General features: G+C 41.9%; 2 protein-coding genes across 2 annotated transcripts in view; one reads left to right on the top strand and one right to left on the bottom strand.

The window, feature by feature from the left end:
- MSRA (methionine sulfoxide reductase A) overlaps nt 1-18,376 on the top strand; it is a 1,022,917-nt gene that overhangs the window by 133,063 nt on the left and 871,478 nt on the right. The window lies entirely within an intron of this gene.
- On the bottom strand, nt 13,561-15,563 carry LOC147709425 (uncharacterized). Its single transcript, XM_086925479.1, has one exon. It carries the CDS (start codon nt 15,431-15,433, stop codon nt 13,745-13,747), a length of 1,689 nt encoding a protein of 562 aa, XP_086781605.1. The 5' UTR covers nt 15,434-15,563; the 3' UTR covers nt 13,561-13,744.

Raw genomic sequence — 18,376 nt, 5'->3', positions numbered from 1 at the left:
CTCCTGTGTCCTTTAATATTAGCAAGGCTGTTGGCACTAAGCAGCTACTTTTATAAAATGTTGATCCCACCAAAGGATGTTTGGCACACACAGCAAATCCCTTATCCGGAATGTGTGCACTATCCAGTAATTCTGGGGTAAAGGTTAATATACATGATTACAAAAGCAGACAAATGATTAAATATTCATGTCTCTGATTCAATATTGCAAACAAAACAATGTTTTAATTCCATGTTGCAGCGTTGAATAATAATAGGAAATATATAAAGCGCATGGTTACTCCATCAGGAGTGTCCCTGCGCTAGAATTTCATACTCAAATAAGGAGCCTAAGAAAAAGGAACAGCCCACTATATACCAAACCCTAAATAGCCATGTCTTGAATTTTTTTCGGAAGGCTGCTTCTGAACGTTTGTGTCTCGGATATGGGGGCAGGGTGTTGCACATTTTAGAGGCTAGGAAACTAAAAGAGCAGACACCCATACATGCTCTTTTCACACTAGCGACCACTGTGAGTGCGGTTCCAGCAGATCTAAACTTTCTACAAGGCTGATAAGCCTTCACCAAAACAAGTAAATAGCGAGTTCCTTTACCATTCAGGATGTTTTGGCACAGACACATGGCTTTAAAAGATATTCTTTTACTCAACAGGCACCATTATAGCTTGACAAGAGTGGGGGCAGAGGGAGAATGCCTCAGGAGGTTCAGAAATAAACGCACTGCCGCGTTTTGTACCCTCTGAAGTCTTTTCATCTTGCCTTGTGTCGCGGCAAGATATATTACATTACAATAGTCCAGCCTGGACATGACCAAAGCCTGGACTATTGTTTTCCTAGCTGCTTCAGGGAGGAGTCCTGTGATCTTTTTCAGTGTTTTGAGGATGCCAAAGCACTCCCAGTCAGTCTGGCCAAATGGCTATCAAATGTTAGCTTTGCATCAAACTAGATACCTAGGTTCTTCACTTTCGGATTAGGAACCTGTAGTGGACTTAATGCATCTGGCCACCACATGGCAGACCAGATAGAGGGTTGCTTGCCAGTAATTAGAACCTCGGCTTTACTGGCATTGAGCTTGAGGCAGCTCAGGTCCATCTACTCTGTGAGTTCAACCAGGCAGGATCTAAACCAGGCTGCCGAAACTCCCCCATCCTGAGATAGTGTGATGATCAGAAGCATTTCATCGATGTACGACACCATGTTAAAGCTGTGACGCTCAATGACCTCTGCTTGGGGGCTCATATAAAGGTTGAATAGCATAGGGCTCAAAGCGGAGCCCTGTGCCACACCATGCTGCAGCGACAGAACCTCAGAAGAGAACAGTCGTTGAAGTACTTGAAAAGTGCAATTTTGTGAAAAGGAGGCCAGCGATCTCACAGCGGTGTCTCCAAAAATATTTAAAAATATATTTCTATAAGTTGTGGTATTAGTTTGGTTATTGCTAGACCTTGACTCTTATGAATAACATATACAGCAAGACATCCGAAGTCTAATATATACCTTTATTTTTGGAAATGTTTTGTGTCTTTAAAAAAAAAAAACTTTCTTCTAATAGTATATTAAACAGCCCTATCAAAGGGCTTATTGGGCAAGGTATGGGATCTATTGGGGTCTGAAGCATTGCCTTATTTGGACCAATGTGCCCACTAGTGTACATTTGTTAATAAGTTGAGTTAACATGTTATTAAATTGAAATAAAAGACATATAGATCCTGAATTTGAAATCCCATAATTTGAAAGTGACCCAAAATAAAACAAACATCTGAATGTGCATTATAGTATACAAATTGTGTATTTCAACTTGGGAGTCTGTCTTCAATTGTCATCGTTGGCATATATTCCTTATTTTTCCAAAACTCTTTTTCCATTGACTTTTCACATATGAATCATAAAAATAGTAACATTTCTGGAACATGCTATATAAACATATTGTAAGAAATACCATTCTTGTATTGTTCTACAATTTGCCCATCAATTGAGCACTTTTGATGAGTTGTTAAACTTCATTTAGTAGATGTTTCACTAGTGTTGTTGATCGATCGATCAATCAATCAATCAATCAATCAATCAGGGGCTTATGAAGCGCGGCTACTCACCCGATGGGGGTCTCAAGGCACAGGGGGTGGGGGCTGCTGATCCCTCTGAGGATAGGATCATTTGAAAAGCCAGGTCTTGCGGTCCCTTTTGAATTGGGTCAGTGACGCGGATTGCCTAGGGTAAAGGGGCAGGATGTTCCAGGTCTTGGTGGCGAGGTAGGAGAAGGACCTTCCTCCAGTCGGGTCTTGTGAATCCTGGGGACAGAGGCAAGGGCGAGCTGGGCAGAACCGAGTTGTCTGGAGGGCATGTAGCGCTAATGTAATTGTCTCTGAAATTATAACCCTGTTTGCAAAGATGATGTAAATATGACTCTTCAAGATCTTTGATTGTGTAGTAAAGATAAACATGAATACAAAAGATATCGAAGAAACATTTGAGGGTCTCTACTATGCTATAATTTGCCATAACATGATCTTTGTTTTAATATATGCCATTAATAGTCCAATAGCAGTTAATGTTTGTGTACACACACACAGATTTTTATATATATATATATATATATATATATATATATATATATATATATATATATATATATATATATATATATATGAAACAGTCCCTGCTGCCTCTCGCCCGGAGCCCAGTGCTGGAAACCGCTGCGCAGGAAGAAGAGATATATATATATATGTATGTATATATGTATATGATACCAATTCCTGAACAACCAAGCCACAACTCTCCACATTCAGTTTCAGGCTCAAGCAGGAGACCGCACGCACAATCCGTTATATCTTGAACAAGCTTTTTATTCTTTCTATTATTTTTAAGCCACAGTGCATTTGTGCTAATCAATCGCATTTCGGCTGGAGCCTTCAACTGGGCCATAGAGTTATGAACTATTAAGTGCCCTTGTAAAGGGAAACATCCCTCCTTACCACCACCCTCTTTTAAACACTAGACCATGAACACTACTTCCTGTCAATACAATACATGTTCTGCGTTTTCCAATAAATATATTTACATTGACTGACACTGGTACATTATCATGGAGCCATCCAAGCTCTCCTTCATTACATTTTCACATCATTTGCATACAATTCTGTAACTAGTGTCACCTTTAAATGGTGTTGTACAACCCCACAGTTTCAAATGTGACCATACCTTCTCCCCATTCTACAGCATCCAGCATATCTTTATGCATGAAGTACAATGATCAATGTATATGCAAAACAACATTCTGCAAATTTTCTAGTTCATGCTAGTGCTTATAGATGAAAAAATAAGAAGGAATTTTGTCTTTCAATCAACCCTGCAATTTTCTAGTTACACTTTGTAGCTTTCTTTTAAACTAAGAAATGTAAATCCCTTGGGAGTAAAAAACTCATATAACGTATTGTATTGGATGCATAATTACATAAAGCCTTGCCTTTTAGATGGTCCCACTTACATTACCAATTCAGTCATATCTTGGTGCCACTCTATTAATATTTAATTCTTAAGTAGGCAGGAGCTCATATGGGCAATCTTATCAAAAAGTGCCTTGATCATATGTTCTATTTCTTTTACACTATAAATTGTTCCTGTTCTCTTTGGAGAATATATAGTCTCATTAATCCTTCATTCTTTCTACAGTCATTCTTACACTACTGATGGTACAAAACGTGATATTGCATAGCCCTAAACTTTATCTTTTACTTGTATAGGATCAGCTGCTCATTTTGGGTGCTGGATCCCACCTACATTTTATGATTATTTTAAAGGGCAGTGCTTTAGTTTACTAAGGTGCTGTTTAAAAAAGTGCCAGTGTGCAGTGTAATAATTTCCAAAGTTGTTATTCAAGAAAGTGCTAATGCCTTTTGTCCCCTCTCTCATCACACCTACTCCCTTTGCCTCCAACTGCAGTAAAAAATCGTAATCTCCGACTATAATCCCAATCTATAAATCTCTCAATATACTGTGGTCTCCTGATCGTTCTTGAGTGACTAAATTGAGGATTGCTAAGGTGCAACTGCATAAAGTGCTGCATTGAGATCCACTCTGTTTCCTCTGAGGGTTTCATGATCATTCGAAAGTGCAGTGCAATTGAGTGAAGTGCTGAATTGATATTCCCTCTATTTTCTCAAAGGGTTTCATGATTGTTCAAAAGTGTAACTTATTAGGCTAATACAGTACCAATAATGAAAGTAAAAGTTGGTAATTTTTCCTTTTCAAATTGGTATGATATGGTCTCTTGACCATTCTTAAGTGCACTAAATTCTGAATTGTTAAGGTGCAATTGCATAAATTGGTCAATTAAGATCCCCCTCATGTATTCTGAGGGTTTCATGATCATTTTAAAATACAGTGCCAATAAGTAAATTTAGACTCCCTTCATTTTCTGTGAGAGTTTCAGAAGTTTCTAATGGGTAGCGCACTAACCTATTAAAGTACCAATAATTAAAGTGCTTCTTGGTAATTTCTTCCGGTTTCAAGGTGGTATAACCTCTCTTAGTCAGAGGGATTTTAAAGTAAAGTCTTAAAACACCTGCTGAAGTTTGTCATTCATATTACTCTACTCTTCCCAGCAGTTCTAAAGTGCCTTTGCAAAAGTCTTTCCTCCTCTATTTCTTCCAAAATAGAAAATGTAAAATATAAGACACAGGGGGGATTAAGAAGTATGATGAGGTGGTGATTAAAAACCAGGCATGCAGATCCTTGTCGGACATCAGAGTGGTAGCACCATGCTTTCAGGAAGAAACATTGTTTTGTTCTTAAAAGCGGATAAGGAGCTTCTAGCATATTCTACTGATTGAACTTCATGGGACATTGAAACACTCTTAAGGAACTTAATGCATCAAAATGTGAATGAACACATCACAAATGTACATATAACTCAGCATTAGTATTTAGGCCCTAAGGTATTTCAGTCCCAATTGTATGATCCATTTTGATCCAGACCTCCTCATTGCCAATACCCGATCTCCACCTCTGGGTTTGTCACGTATGTACTGGATTCGATAAGAACAAGGCATACTTTTATCTCCATTATGCTCCTCCCAAAAGAGCTTAGCCATCACATTGGTATAATCCCTGTTGGAGATTGCCCTCAGATGCTGGAGTATGTTGAGGTTTAACTTGTTCACGGTACTCCCAACATACCTCTTGTCAAATCCGCATTCCAGTACATGGATCACATATGCCGTTCCATAAAATATCCGTTCTATGATGTTTCTGATCCTGCCAACTGATGACTTGAATGATGTTTTATTCTGATCGTATTGGCAATCCTTAGACTCCTGACATTTTAAGTTTTTAGCCAGTTACTAGTGTCAAGCTTTCATTCAGACAAATAGCTTTGAACCAGGATATCCCCCAGTGAAGCTGATTTTCTATACGTGATATTGGGATGATCAGAAATCCACTCTTTGATCCTAATCCTTCTTTATAATGCTACAGTTATTTTCAACAACTTTTTATTTCTCCATCTAAAAGATTAAAATCCATAATATATCTCATTGTTGTTTCCTTCATTGCTTTTTTGATGTTTTAGGAACCAACAAATCGTCAGTTCCTTAATCCCTCTCTTTTGAGTGCATCTTTCAGCACTGAGACTGGATATCCTTGTCTCCTAAACCTTTGAAACACCTCTTGCCCTTGAATCTCAAACTCATGTATTTCAGAGAAGTTCATTTTGGCCCTTAGAAATTCTCCATAAGGCACACTCCATTTTAATGCCTTACGATGTGCACTGTTTGCAAATAAAATCGTATTACAGCTGGTTAGTTTTCGGAGTATTCATGTGCATACCCTATCAATTTCTATGTACGCTTCAATGTCTAGCTAGTTTATTTTGCTATCACTTATTTCAAGCGTGAATTGTAGTTTGTGAGGATTGTTATTTAATGGCTGTAAAACCTATTCCAGCTCTTTTCCTCACTCCCAGATTAAGAAGTCATTAATAAAACGGACCTACAGGACCACCTTCATGAATATTTTGCTGTTACCCTCGGTCCACACAATCTCTGCTTTCCTGTGTCCCAGGATCTAATTAACATATGTAGGGGCAAACAATGTGCCCATTGCTGTTTCCTTCTTTTGGATTTAGTGCTTTCCATCAAACGGGAAAATGTTGTTTGTTAAGCAGAATCCCACTTCAGTGTGTTCTAATAAACGTACCTCCAAGCTTTTAAACTATCCTCATGTGCTATGGATGCATACAAGGACACATCTATTGTTGCCATTATGTATGCCATGTATTTGATTTAAAAAATCCTTTGAATCTGTGATGTAGGACAGGGGGCTGGCCACATAAGGGAATAAAAAGATATTCACAAACCTCCAAGTGTTTTCCAGCAGTGAATCACAAGAGCTGTATATCGGGCGACCTGGGGGTTTCTCTATGCTTTTATGGACTTTTGGTTGCACTTACATTGTTGGCATCATGGGATGGGATGGGGCTTTCTCAAGTACATTTGTTCTTCATCTTCAACAAGTCGTTGTTCATGCCAAACTCTGCTTTTCATGAAAAGCTGCCATAATCTCCTTCATAGGATCACACTCTAACCTGCCATAGTGATTTGGGTTATTTAGTTGTCTTCTCACCTCCTCATAATATTTGGCTTTATCCATAATCCCTATATTACCTCCTTTATCTGATGCTTTAACAACAATATTCTTGTCATTGTGCAAGGCTTTTAGAGCCCACCAATCTTCTGTAGTCCTATTTCTCTAAGGATAGCTGCACTTTTTTTGAGCATATGTCCCTTTATGCTTCAGTTCTTGAAAAAGACCCACCTTGATCCCTGGTGGAAGTTGTAGGCAAAATCTCGATTTTACTTTGCAGCCACTTGTGAATGATGTATTTGTTTCAGTGCCTACTGCAGCGCAGTATTCCAAGTCTGAGGTCTCTTCCTGGTTCCTCATTCACTGTGGTTCAGTCAATTCCATTTCCAGACTGGAGAGATCTTTCATCGGAGTAACAACTGCACTTGTTAGCATTTACAGCACCTGTGTTAGAATTAATAGCACTTAGGGTGCACTTGATTTGCTTTTAATGTGCGCTTTCATAGCAAAATATTTCTTTAGTTTCAATTTTATAAACAATTTATTCCGTTCAACCATTGCAGTGACCAGGTCCATTCTTGGATTTGGACAAAATGTTAAACTTTTATGCTTTTCATTTAGTTGTTTTGATGTCAGATTTATTACCAATTCATCTTTTTGAGTTGAACATATTGTTTCTTTGCACCTCTGTCACCTTTTCCCTTTCCGGCACCTCCTTGTTCCCTTTGACTCCCTATGTTCAAGCCCCGCTGCCTCTTCTCCTGGTTGTCATCTGAAAGAGGCACATTTCCCCCGAAAAATTCAATTTTGGCCAGAAGTTGAACTAACCCTTGTCCCCTGTACTTACTTTGGAGCTGCCTATGCTGGATGGAGGTCCAATTTTATCCAACATTTGGTCCATGGTTTGTCTGCTGTGAAGTGCATCAAAAGTCATTGCAAACGTATACACTCTCCCTGTTGCATAGCCTGTTTTGTCCCTGTGGAACTTTTTTAACTTTTTGAGCTGTTGAGCGGTTGAGGTCTTGGCAGACTCCTGCTCGCTCCCCTTACACTTTGGTGGATGTGAACATTTCTGCCAAGTAATTCCCTGACTCAAATAGAAGTTTACAAACACCATATATCAAACTGGATGGGTACAATGGTGACCCTTACCACTTTTGGGCATGACAACCATGGAAATTGGATTTAAAGACAGGAACACTGTGGGTAACATATATATTACCTACTAGGTTGGAGGCATCAAAGGGAGTTGGGAATCAAGTTGGACCTCAATTGTCCCGAACAAGTGCTTCTTGTTGATCCTTCAGTGGGAGGTAATGATGTCTGCAGTGATTTTCCAGATGTGTTCACAAATAAGTTGGGTTTGCTAAAGGATTGGCTTACTCTACAACTGACAGACTTGGTTACCAGGGGTACTTCATTCAGGTTTGTAGAAAATACCCATCAGTATTCGACCTGTGCCATCCTTGTCATCATATGGGTTCCTCCATACCACGAAGGAAGGTAGTCTACGACAGCTGTTTTATAGGTAGACTAAAATGTAACCCAGTGATGTAAAAACAGATAGTTGGGGCAACAGGAGACTACTGTTGAGCAGTGCATGTGAAACAAAATGTGATAATAAACAAAAAAATGGTGTTGTTAAAATTAGATAGACAGGAGGCAAGAAACTTTAATAAGCACCTCACTGCTTCTAAATCAATAAAAAAGTAGTGCGAGTCTAGTAGTTTTAACTACTAGCTACTAGTAAATTCTTATCTGGTCAACATGTTTCAGCAGACTTTACAGATCCATCAGGTATCTACTGCATTCTTCAGGACCGGCGACGCTACTGCTTATCATACAAAAATGTGAAACTCATAATGAAAAGTTATCACCTGGGTAAATATGAACATCATTCTCCCAGCTGGTAGTACAAAACAGACAGGATACATGTAGACAGTTGTAGAGAAAGACAAAACATATGGTTGATACACTCTAGATTTTCCAAATTTACTGAGATGAATCCGGTGTATACATAGTAGGTGACTAGCTAGTTACGCCTTCGCGCTGTATGTTATGTTACAGCATGGCCAGCTAGTTCTAATAGCTATACTCTCACTCACCAATTTGTATGGGAGAGGAAGGCTCCACCTCACCTGGCTCTGGCTCAGGTAGCTGAAGCACCGCTCTGAGGTGAGAAGGAAACATACGACAATGTCAGCAACTGCTGACTACATACTTGACATTCACACTGACTGGATATGTGTCCGAGCTCACAGTAAATAGGTTCTCTGTTGTCTTAAGGGAGATGGTGTAAAAGATTCGTATCATAGCGAACCATTCCTGTTATGTATTTAAACTAGTATCTTTGTTAATGTGCCATACAATCATGGTTTTAAATTCATGGTCTTAAGCTCACCGCTACTATGGGAGCCCCATTTATGCTTATTCGCATTGCCCTCGCATTGTTTGAAATTCATCACTAATGGGGGAGCACCAGTTATGCTGTATTTTCATTGCCTGCCATCACATTGCCTGGTCTCTCATGGTAGTTCAATTGGCTCACTTTAAGCGCTAATGCCTCTGTTTAGACTGATTAACCACACACTCCATGACTCCAAAGATGTGGCGGACCCCACGTAAGCGGTACCGTTCTGTCGGCTCTTCGCGCCAACAACCCAAGCATCAATGCCTTCACTCCGACTGACCAACCACATACTCCACAACTCTAAAGATGCGGCGGACCCCACGCAAGCGGAACCGCCTGTCGGGCCTGCGTCCCAACAATCTGCGGGACAGCATCTAAAACAGTATTGTAGGCTCCTACCTGACCGGCGATTCTCCCGGCGTCCGTCCGAGTCAATCGGGGAGGTGTCGGAGGGCCGGTGAACTGATCTATTTACTTCCTGATAACGCGAGCGGGCAAATGCGTCCCGCTTGCGTATTAATGTCACGTGATGTTTCCTGAGTTTCTTGGGAAATGTAGTACTTCGGGTTTATTTTAGAAAAAGCAGTCTCGATATCCCGAAGGATTTTACTTCAAGAATTGGACTGTTTTGTTGAAACCCGTATCATCTGATACAGATATTATTAAAGTTTGATAACTGTGAGAACTCACTCTGTGTGCTCCAGTTTGAAAGTTTATGTTGTTACTTATCTTAGCGTGTTGACACCTATCAAGGTATTATTTGACCTTTCTGCTGGCTTTGACAACAACAACACCATCCTCATCTCAATTCTTGCCAAATGTGGGCTTAGTGGATGAATTTGTGACAGATGGAAAGCCGTATATTGCACTACACCCTTTCTGGTAAAAACCAAAAGTAATCACTTGTAGCATCACATGCCACCTCATCACCATTATTGTTCATTCTTTACATGTGAACTCTGGCCAGCTTACTCCATCAAGATGGAGCCAGGTTCTGTGTACACATGTGTGAAACACCCTTCACTGTGTCTGTGACTGCTTCTAAATAAAGCAACGTTTTAAAAAAAAATGCAGACTGTTTTCCTTAAAGGAAAACAGTATCAGTTGGAGTAAAAAATATGAAACGTTTTCTTTTCATTTTTTAAGAGTAACCAGTGGGACCACTGCCTGGTCTTAAAAATCTTTTTTACAACCATTCACATAGGGAAAGGGGTACCTATAGGACCCCTTCCTGTTTAGCTAAGGCTCCCTGATTGCTTTTATAGGTTTAGTAGGGAAAACAAATGGTGTTAAAATTATAGAACAGGACATTTTCTGTGTGTTTCAGAAGAAATTTAAATGTTCTGCTTATGGAGTATGCTCAATGCCATGAATTATAGGGAAATGAATATTCCATTTTTAAGCACTGGACTCCTTGAAGAAGCTGCAGTTTCAGTATACCACTAAAAATCTTAGTGCTTGGAGATATTGTAGGGAAATGGAAAAAAAAAGGCTGGCATTTCAAAAGATTTTAACATGATTTGTTGCAGCGTTTTATTGTGAATACCTAGAAAATGAAAGCATAATGCCATTTACACACAAGTTACGTTTCAAAGATACCAATTCTAGTGGGTTTGTGTTTCATTTTATTCTGACAAAGTTAATTGTTGTTTTGAACCTCAGGGAAAATACACTAGGCTGCATAATTGATGTCTTTCCTTAAGTGTTGTGTTATGTGCGTTTCTTAAGGCGGCTGGCAAGAATGTATTGAAGAATTGCTTGAGTACATGTTGCAAACACCAATAAGATCCTGTCCAGCCATGTGAGAATTAGGGGGTCAGTGGCGAGGAAAGATTAAATGGACACTTCGAAATTCATGCCAGTAAAATTAAAGGGCCTATCCAAGCAAATGTATAGTGACTATAATCTTACTGGGATAACATTTTTCAAACATGAACTTTGGGAGTGGTGAGAACGTACTGTCTCCTACGAATCTTGGGCAGTCAGCCCTCAATTTAGTTTGGATATATTTAGAATCTAGTTATGTGTGTAGACAATCACATAGGTAAAGAGAAACTACTATCGTAATCTTGGGTGCTGCAAATCCTCAGGGTACTGAAGTGTACTTGTTTTTTATAGAGGATAGTGTTTGGTGGAAAGAAGAGGGAAATAAGAGTACCTCATGGGAGAAATGATTATTTCTAATTTAATTTAATTTTTTTTGTTTTTAAACATCACACAGGAACACTAAAGTAGACCTATATTGTCCATACTAAATTTAGCACATTACGAACATAACAAAGCTTCAGAGACCACAGTGATCTCAAAATGCAATTTGTCTCACTACAATTTAAGATAGAAAATAGGTAAATCTTGATTAGACCACGGTTAGGTAAGGGAATCATGGGGTAGTTAGCTAATTCCCCCCATTGGACCTATCTCCTTTTAAAAAGGGAAAATAAATACCAAGCCTCAGGCTGAGGCCATTCCATAGCCCCGAACTGTGGAAAACTAAGTTTGGTGCGTAGGGATTGTGAGGAAAAGCAGTCGCGGCTGGTACTGAATGAGGGTGGGAGGCAGGGGAGGTGAGGGGGGGTTTAAAGAAGCATAAATAGCACTTAGGACTTCCAACGCTGCTAGTACTTACCTTCGAACGCTGCACACTCCTCCACCGTCGTCTCTCGTTCTTGGTCCGGTGGAACAGGAAGCACAAACAGGCTCTCTGTGATTGGTCTGAGCACCGGGGTTCGGCGCTCAGACAGGCAGTGGGAGCCTGTACATATTGCCCACCAGGCTGTGCATTGCAGCCTGGTGTGGAACATGCTAAGTGCGCATGACGGTTTGGCCATCATGTGCCCTTAACTGCACATATTTCCTCCGCCTGATGGCTGCTCTGACAGCCAACCACCGCCCTAAAACCTGCTTCAGGGAGAAAAATAAAATGCTAACAAAATCGTGTTATCATTTTATTTTTCCGTCTTTGCACTGCTAAAAGCAGTGGGGCGATGCTCCTCTGCCTTGGCGGAGGAGCCTCCACTGGGAAAGGAAACTTTGAGGTGGTAGGAAACCAAGAGTTGGTGGTGGCTCAGTTGATGGGTGACCATGCGTTTTACGAAACCAGAGTTTCTGACAAATGGGTGTTAAGAGGTATCCGGCAATTCTGCATACAATATAACCACATGACGCATTACTGGGGACAAATACTACAGGTCATGCCTAGAGAAAAGTTTTAGTACAAAAAGAACTTTAACCATAGAATAAAATGTTGAAATCTGTGCACTAATAATGATTTCCATACGTTATTCCCATTTTCATTGAGGGTTTATATGGGATTGGAAGGGCGAGATTTTGATCGATACCTTATCACTATTGATCTAAAACCCCGATCTGGTCGACTGAACCTTTGTTGCCTGTCATTGAGGAAAGAAAGTGCATCTCTTACCAAGTCATTTCACCCAATAAAGGACTCCGCTTCAAAAGATCACAAACAACTTCTAGCTTTCAAAGATTTATTATAAAGTCAAGATAAGCTGCAGGTACAAGCATCTCAGGATGAGATTTACAAGATACACGGGCCCAACTACATACATGTGCTCTCTGAAAGCCCTTAGGCGAGCAACGGAAACTACAAGGACGAGTTCCAAGAATAATAAAGCTATCAGCATGGACACATACTGAGATCTCTCCGTCATTTACTTTGGGAGGAAAACACACAGGTTAGGCTGTCCCTACCCTGCTCTAGATGGTATCCCTACTTAACCAGGTCTCAACCTATCAAAAGGTGTCAGCAGTGAATGACCCCCAAGGGAAGTCACCCACTCTCAAGCTCTTGGTGAAAACCTATAGTTCTCCAGTCATGACCCCTCTCTGCCTACCCATCCGCTCTCTAAAGGGTCCTCAGGCATCTGCTCTAACTCCACCCAGGGGTGCTGTCCCTAATGCAAAAACATAACAACATTTGGGACGCCCCTCGTGAGACGCCCCTCACGTGGTGTAGCTTCTGGCTTTTTCCATGATGAGGCTTCGTGGTTAGAGTTGACCTTGCTTCTCAGACTCTTCTCCGGCCCGCTGATACCCCTTAAAACATTCCGGAACCCTCCTCCATGTCTGGGCTGTCTCTTGAACAACCCTCTATTCATTCAATTATAATTGGATCTCCCCTTTCTCTTGCAGACAGACATCGGCAGCCAAAACCCCAATTCTCATAGACTTCCAACTAAGTTTGCAACATTCCTCAGCCCAGACCAGTATGTGTAAATCAATGTTAAAGCATTTCAGGCCTACAGCATTTCTCATAATGATTATAGCATTCAATTTCTTCTTTAATTAATAGCATGTTAGTACTCTTATTCTATGATTCGGTAAACATATCTATAAATCATGGCCCATTAACGTTATTACTAAACATTAGTGCAATCCATGTCGTGAAATGAACCACCTTCCCCCTCCCTTCTAGCTCTGGCCCTGAGGCCTACCACGTTCTACGTTTAACCGTATGCCATCTTACATTTTAGCAGCTACACGACATGGATTCAGGAATAATCACGTCTAATAAAAATCATATAGTTTCACATATTTCTGCGTTAGTTCCACTTCTACTTAAATCTCTACATTAACTACACATTTCAGAATATAGATGTAGGTACTATCAGCACTCATGGCATTTCTCTTCATGACTTGTGCTTACTACGTATAAGTGTGGTGTATTTCTACATTTAGGTCAGTTTGCGCTCTCTCAGTTCCCCCCTTTGATGACCTCTCGGGGTCATCATTAACATTTAAACTGCAGTGATTGCTAGCATAACTCGTTTCTGCGTCTCCAGAGCCCTCAGACTCCTGTACTGACTATCTTGTATGGCAGCCAATCTCTGCAGCTGTTCTCTCTGGGCTCTCTCTGACCTTCTTGCTCTGTACCATTTAAATACCCTCACCAATCCCCACAACACGATCCCACAGATCAATATTATGATGATAGGCTTAAGTATATTCCACACAAAGCTTTTGCCTAAGGTGGTGAGCCAACCTCCAGCTTCACTCATCCCGTGGCCCACCTTTTCCCAGACATTTTCTCTACTCAGGTCTTCGATCTCCTTGTGAATATTAGTTATGTTCCTAATAACTTTCTCAAGGGGCTTCGAATTGTCTGGAATGTAAGTACAACATTCTTGGACCTTCAAAGCCTTACAGACTCCGCCCTCCTTTGCTAATAGGACGTCTAATGCAAGACGGTTCTGGAGAACCATAGCCCTTATCGATTGCATCTCTCCTTCTACCAGCATTAAGGACTGGGCAGTGCTGGCAGACAACCTGTCTACGACTGTTGCTAGTCGTCTAATTTTTACATCATTAAGGATTAATCCCAAAATAGGGAACACAGCTCCAAAGACATCTCCAACCATTTCTACACCTCCTACATCTCTCCTTCCTCTCGATGATGTCTTGCCCTCGATGATCTCTAAGTCTTGGGCATGATATATTTTGGGGAAGATAATTGCCAAGTAACATGAGCCATACCAGTTGTCAGGTAGTCTCACGTAGGCATTTCTTCCACATACAAAATATACATTTGGAATTACTTGCATTCCCTTCAGGAAATCCTTAGTATAATACTCTAAATTGAAAGCATGTTCACAGCTAACTTCTCCTACGTATACATTTTCATAATACGTTTTGGCTCTGTGAAGACATAACTTTCCTCTCTGCGTTTTATCCAAAGCTATTGGACCACTACTACCCTTTCTCTTGTGTGCCTTCTCTTCTTCGGTCCAATCTGTTTTCCATTGTCCTGATTTTTTCAAAATCTTTTGTCTCCTATTTCGATCATCCACCTGCCCTATGAACTTCTTCTCGACTTCTGACACCTTGCATGTCAGATTATTTCTACGGGCATGTGAAGTATCTAAGGTAATCCAAGGAATGAAAAACTTTGCCAACCTGTCTTCACTTTTCCAGTAGTCCCATTTATTCATTTGTTTATAATTTGGGACTTCTGGTAACACTGCATCATAATTGGAGAAATAGTATTCAAAACTATCTCTCCCATAAAATATACTAAGCAACAAGCTACATGTAATGCCATATGTCAGCGGGAGGTGATGATATCGAATGCCTTCATCTACAGACGCCGGCAACTGCATGCAAACATAGCAGTCCTTAACCTCCATGGCATCCACGTATTCATATAGAAGTTTAGCATAAGCATTTGACCTAAAGTCACCTTGGGACTCATCTACATGTAACCTGCGGGCTTCTGCAGCTAATAACGCTTTTTCTCGAGTGTTTTCCCTTTTCTCCCCAGCAACGGTGGGGGTAAGCGTCTCTACAGATTTCACATCGGTTACCTTTGCCTCCTCATCACGTCCCTCTACATAGGAAACAGTTACCACTAAAGCTATTAATATTATCACTCCTACTATTAGTGTGCCTATTATACATTTAGCTCTGCGGTTCTGGGTGCCGGCTTCCATTTCGTCAGACAGTATGGCTCTCTTGTAACTCAACACAAAGTTCTTTTCTTTTCGTTCCTTTACAGTCTCTTTTGCTCTTCTTGCCTTTAGAACCACACAACTGGAAGCTGACAACCTTCTTCGCAAAAGTCCTTTAACAGTTCAATATAGACAACCCTAGCCCTTCTCCATCAACTCAGGGAAAGTCCCTAAGATTCTCTGCTTCCTGGGCGCTAGGTAATCTTCTTTTCTTCACGCTTATTTACAAAGTCTTTTAAGCATCTACTATCAGGCGGTCGCCTGCAGCTTCGACAGCAAAGTTCAATATTTCCAAACGAAGATTGTGCTCTTCATGGTCGGTTATCCTTGTACCAAAATCGGGGAATTGCAATTCTGTGAGAAACATGTGCTTTAACTTGCTGAGGCGGGGAGGTCGGGGAAGCATGAATGTCAGTGACCCTTCTTGTTCGACTCCGGGTACTAACAGTCGTATCTCCACTGTGACGATGGGCTCAGAACTGGACACCACCACCGCTCGAATCCTCCCTGTCTCCGGTTTCAAAGACATTTGTCGCCAGATATGTCCACTCAGGGGTGGAGTATCTTCTGTTAGGCACACGCACTCTTCTTGACCTCCTCAAGTCCGGTGCTTCAGCGCCCTGAGCACCTTCTTCCGGGTCTGAGTCCTCTGATATCGGAGGAAGGGTTCTCTCTGGAGTTGACCTCAGACTAGAGCTCCTTCTTTGCGGCCAATCAGCTTCTCCACGTACCCTTCTACTCCTTCTTCTTCTGGTTTGTTCATGCTCTCTGTCAGACCTGTCAGTGTCTGACTCGTACTCCCAGCTACTTTCTCCTTCAGTAGCGTCGTCTGTTTCGCTGTTGTACTGACCGTCCTCAGCTTGGTCAGACTCGTTCCCTGCTTCCGCTGGCACCTCTACAGCTTGGCTAGCCCCCTCTATGGCTTCTCGGTCCTCAGTTGGACGTCTATCCGAGAGAGGAGCTGTTTCTTCCAGAGGTGCTGGAACCCTCCGCGTATGTGACGCGTGGATCCAATTTGGCAGGCCTCCCACCTTCACAGCCGTGTTCGTGATCAGGATGATCTGGAAAGGCCCACGCCAACGAACATCCAGGCAGCTTCTTCTCACGTGTTTTTTCACCAGGACCCAGTCCCCAGGAAACAGGTCATGACACGGGTCCTGGCACGATGGAACCTCGGCAGCCTGCACCTGAAGGGACACAGAATGAATGGCGTCAGACAGCCCCTTACAATAGTCCAGGATCATATCATCTGTGATGTTCAACAATGCAGTAGTTGGTACAGAAGGCAACCTCATTGCTCTCCCCATCAACACCTCATGTGGTGACAGCCCCGTTCTTCTATCTGGGGTACTACGGAGGCTCATAAGGACCAATGGCAAAGCGTCAGGCCAACTCAAGGATGTTGATGAACACACTTTTGCAATTCTGGCCTTGATGGTGCCATTTATCTGCTCCACAATTCCTGAGGCTTCTGGTCGGTAACTGCAATGTAATTTCTGATCTATGTTCAGAGCCGCACAAATCATTTTCACAAGCTCGCTGTTGAAATGCGTTCCCCTATCTGATTCCAAAGAGGCCGGCACCCCGAAGCGCGGAATAAGCTCCCTAAGCAGAAACTTGGCTACTGTGAGGGTATCGCACCTACGTGTAGGGTATGCCTCAACCCATCTGGAGAATACGCAAACAACCACCAGGACATAGCGGAGGCGGTTGCACCTTGGCATTTCAATAAAATCTATCTGCATTCGATTGAATGGACCTCCAGACCTCCCTATGTGGCTCAGTGCAACTGGTGTCTTTTTCCCTACATTCAACTGCTGACACGTCACACAACGCTGGCACACTGCTTCGGCTGCTACTCTGAACTTAGGGTTGTACCAGGTCTGTCTAAACACTCTCAGCATAGCATCTCTTCCTAAGTGGACAGGACCATGTATGTGTCTGGCCATTGGGCTCACCATCTCATTGGGCAACACTGCTCTGCCATCTGCTGAGACCCAAAAATGGGCCTCTCCCACCACACATCCTGCCTTTTGCCATGTTTCTTTTTCACAATCAGGAGCATTTTCTTGCATGTCTTTCAGTTCGTCCCAAGTATCAACAGTTTCTAATATCATGGCTAATTCAGTCCTTACATTTATTCCACCCACTTCCACCTCTGTGAAAGAGTACCCTGTTTCCGCGCAATACCGCGCGACTTCGTCGGCATACCTATTGCCCTGTGACACGAAGTCCATATTTCTGGTATGTGCGGTGCACTTCACAACTGCGATACCTGCTGGACATTGCAACGCCTCTAACAACAGGCGCACAAACTCTCCATTGCGTATGGGAGAGCCTGAAGAGGTCATGAAACCTCTTTGAGACCACAACTGCCCGTAATCATGAACTACCCCGTAACCATATTGACTGTCAGTGTATATGGTGACTCGGATTTGATTGCTTGCCAGGCAGGCACGCGTCAGGGCAATAATCTCGGCCACCTGAGCGGAGTGTACTCCTTCCAGGCATCCAGCTTCCACAACTCCAGTAATTGTACAAACAGCGTAGGCTGCTCTCAACTGCCCAACTTCGTCTCTTACACATGAGCCATCGACAAAGAAAATTTCGTCTGGGTCAGTCAGTGGCTCATCTACGATGTTGGGTCTTGGTTTGGTGCATAGTTCAGTCACATCGAGGCAGTCATGGTCTGTACATTCATCATCATCCTCAATATCGTTTGGAAGTGGCATCAAGGTAGCAGGATTTAAAACAGAGCATCTCCTGAGGGTCACGTTCTCTGCAGCAAGTATAACTTGCTCATAGCGCGTGAGCCTGCTGTTCGTCAGATGCTGTGTTTTGGTCCTGGTCATCAATAATTCAACAGAGTGGGGCACATGCACCTCTAACGGATGCCCCATGACTATGTTTTCACACCTCTCAATG

Source organism: Lissotriton vulgaris, chromosome 6 (genome assembly GCF_964263255.1).
Source record: "Lissotriton vulgaris chromosome 6, aLisVul1.2, whole genome shotgun sequence".
Classification (NCBI taxonomy): domain Eukaryota; kingdom Metazoa; phylum Chordata; class Amphibia; order Caudata; family Salamandridae; genus Lissotriton; species Lissotriton vulgaris.
Note: the sequence above shows the minus strand (reverse complement) of the source record. Positions and strands in the feature narration are given on the sequence as shown.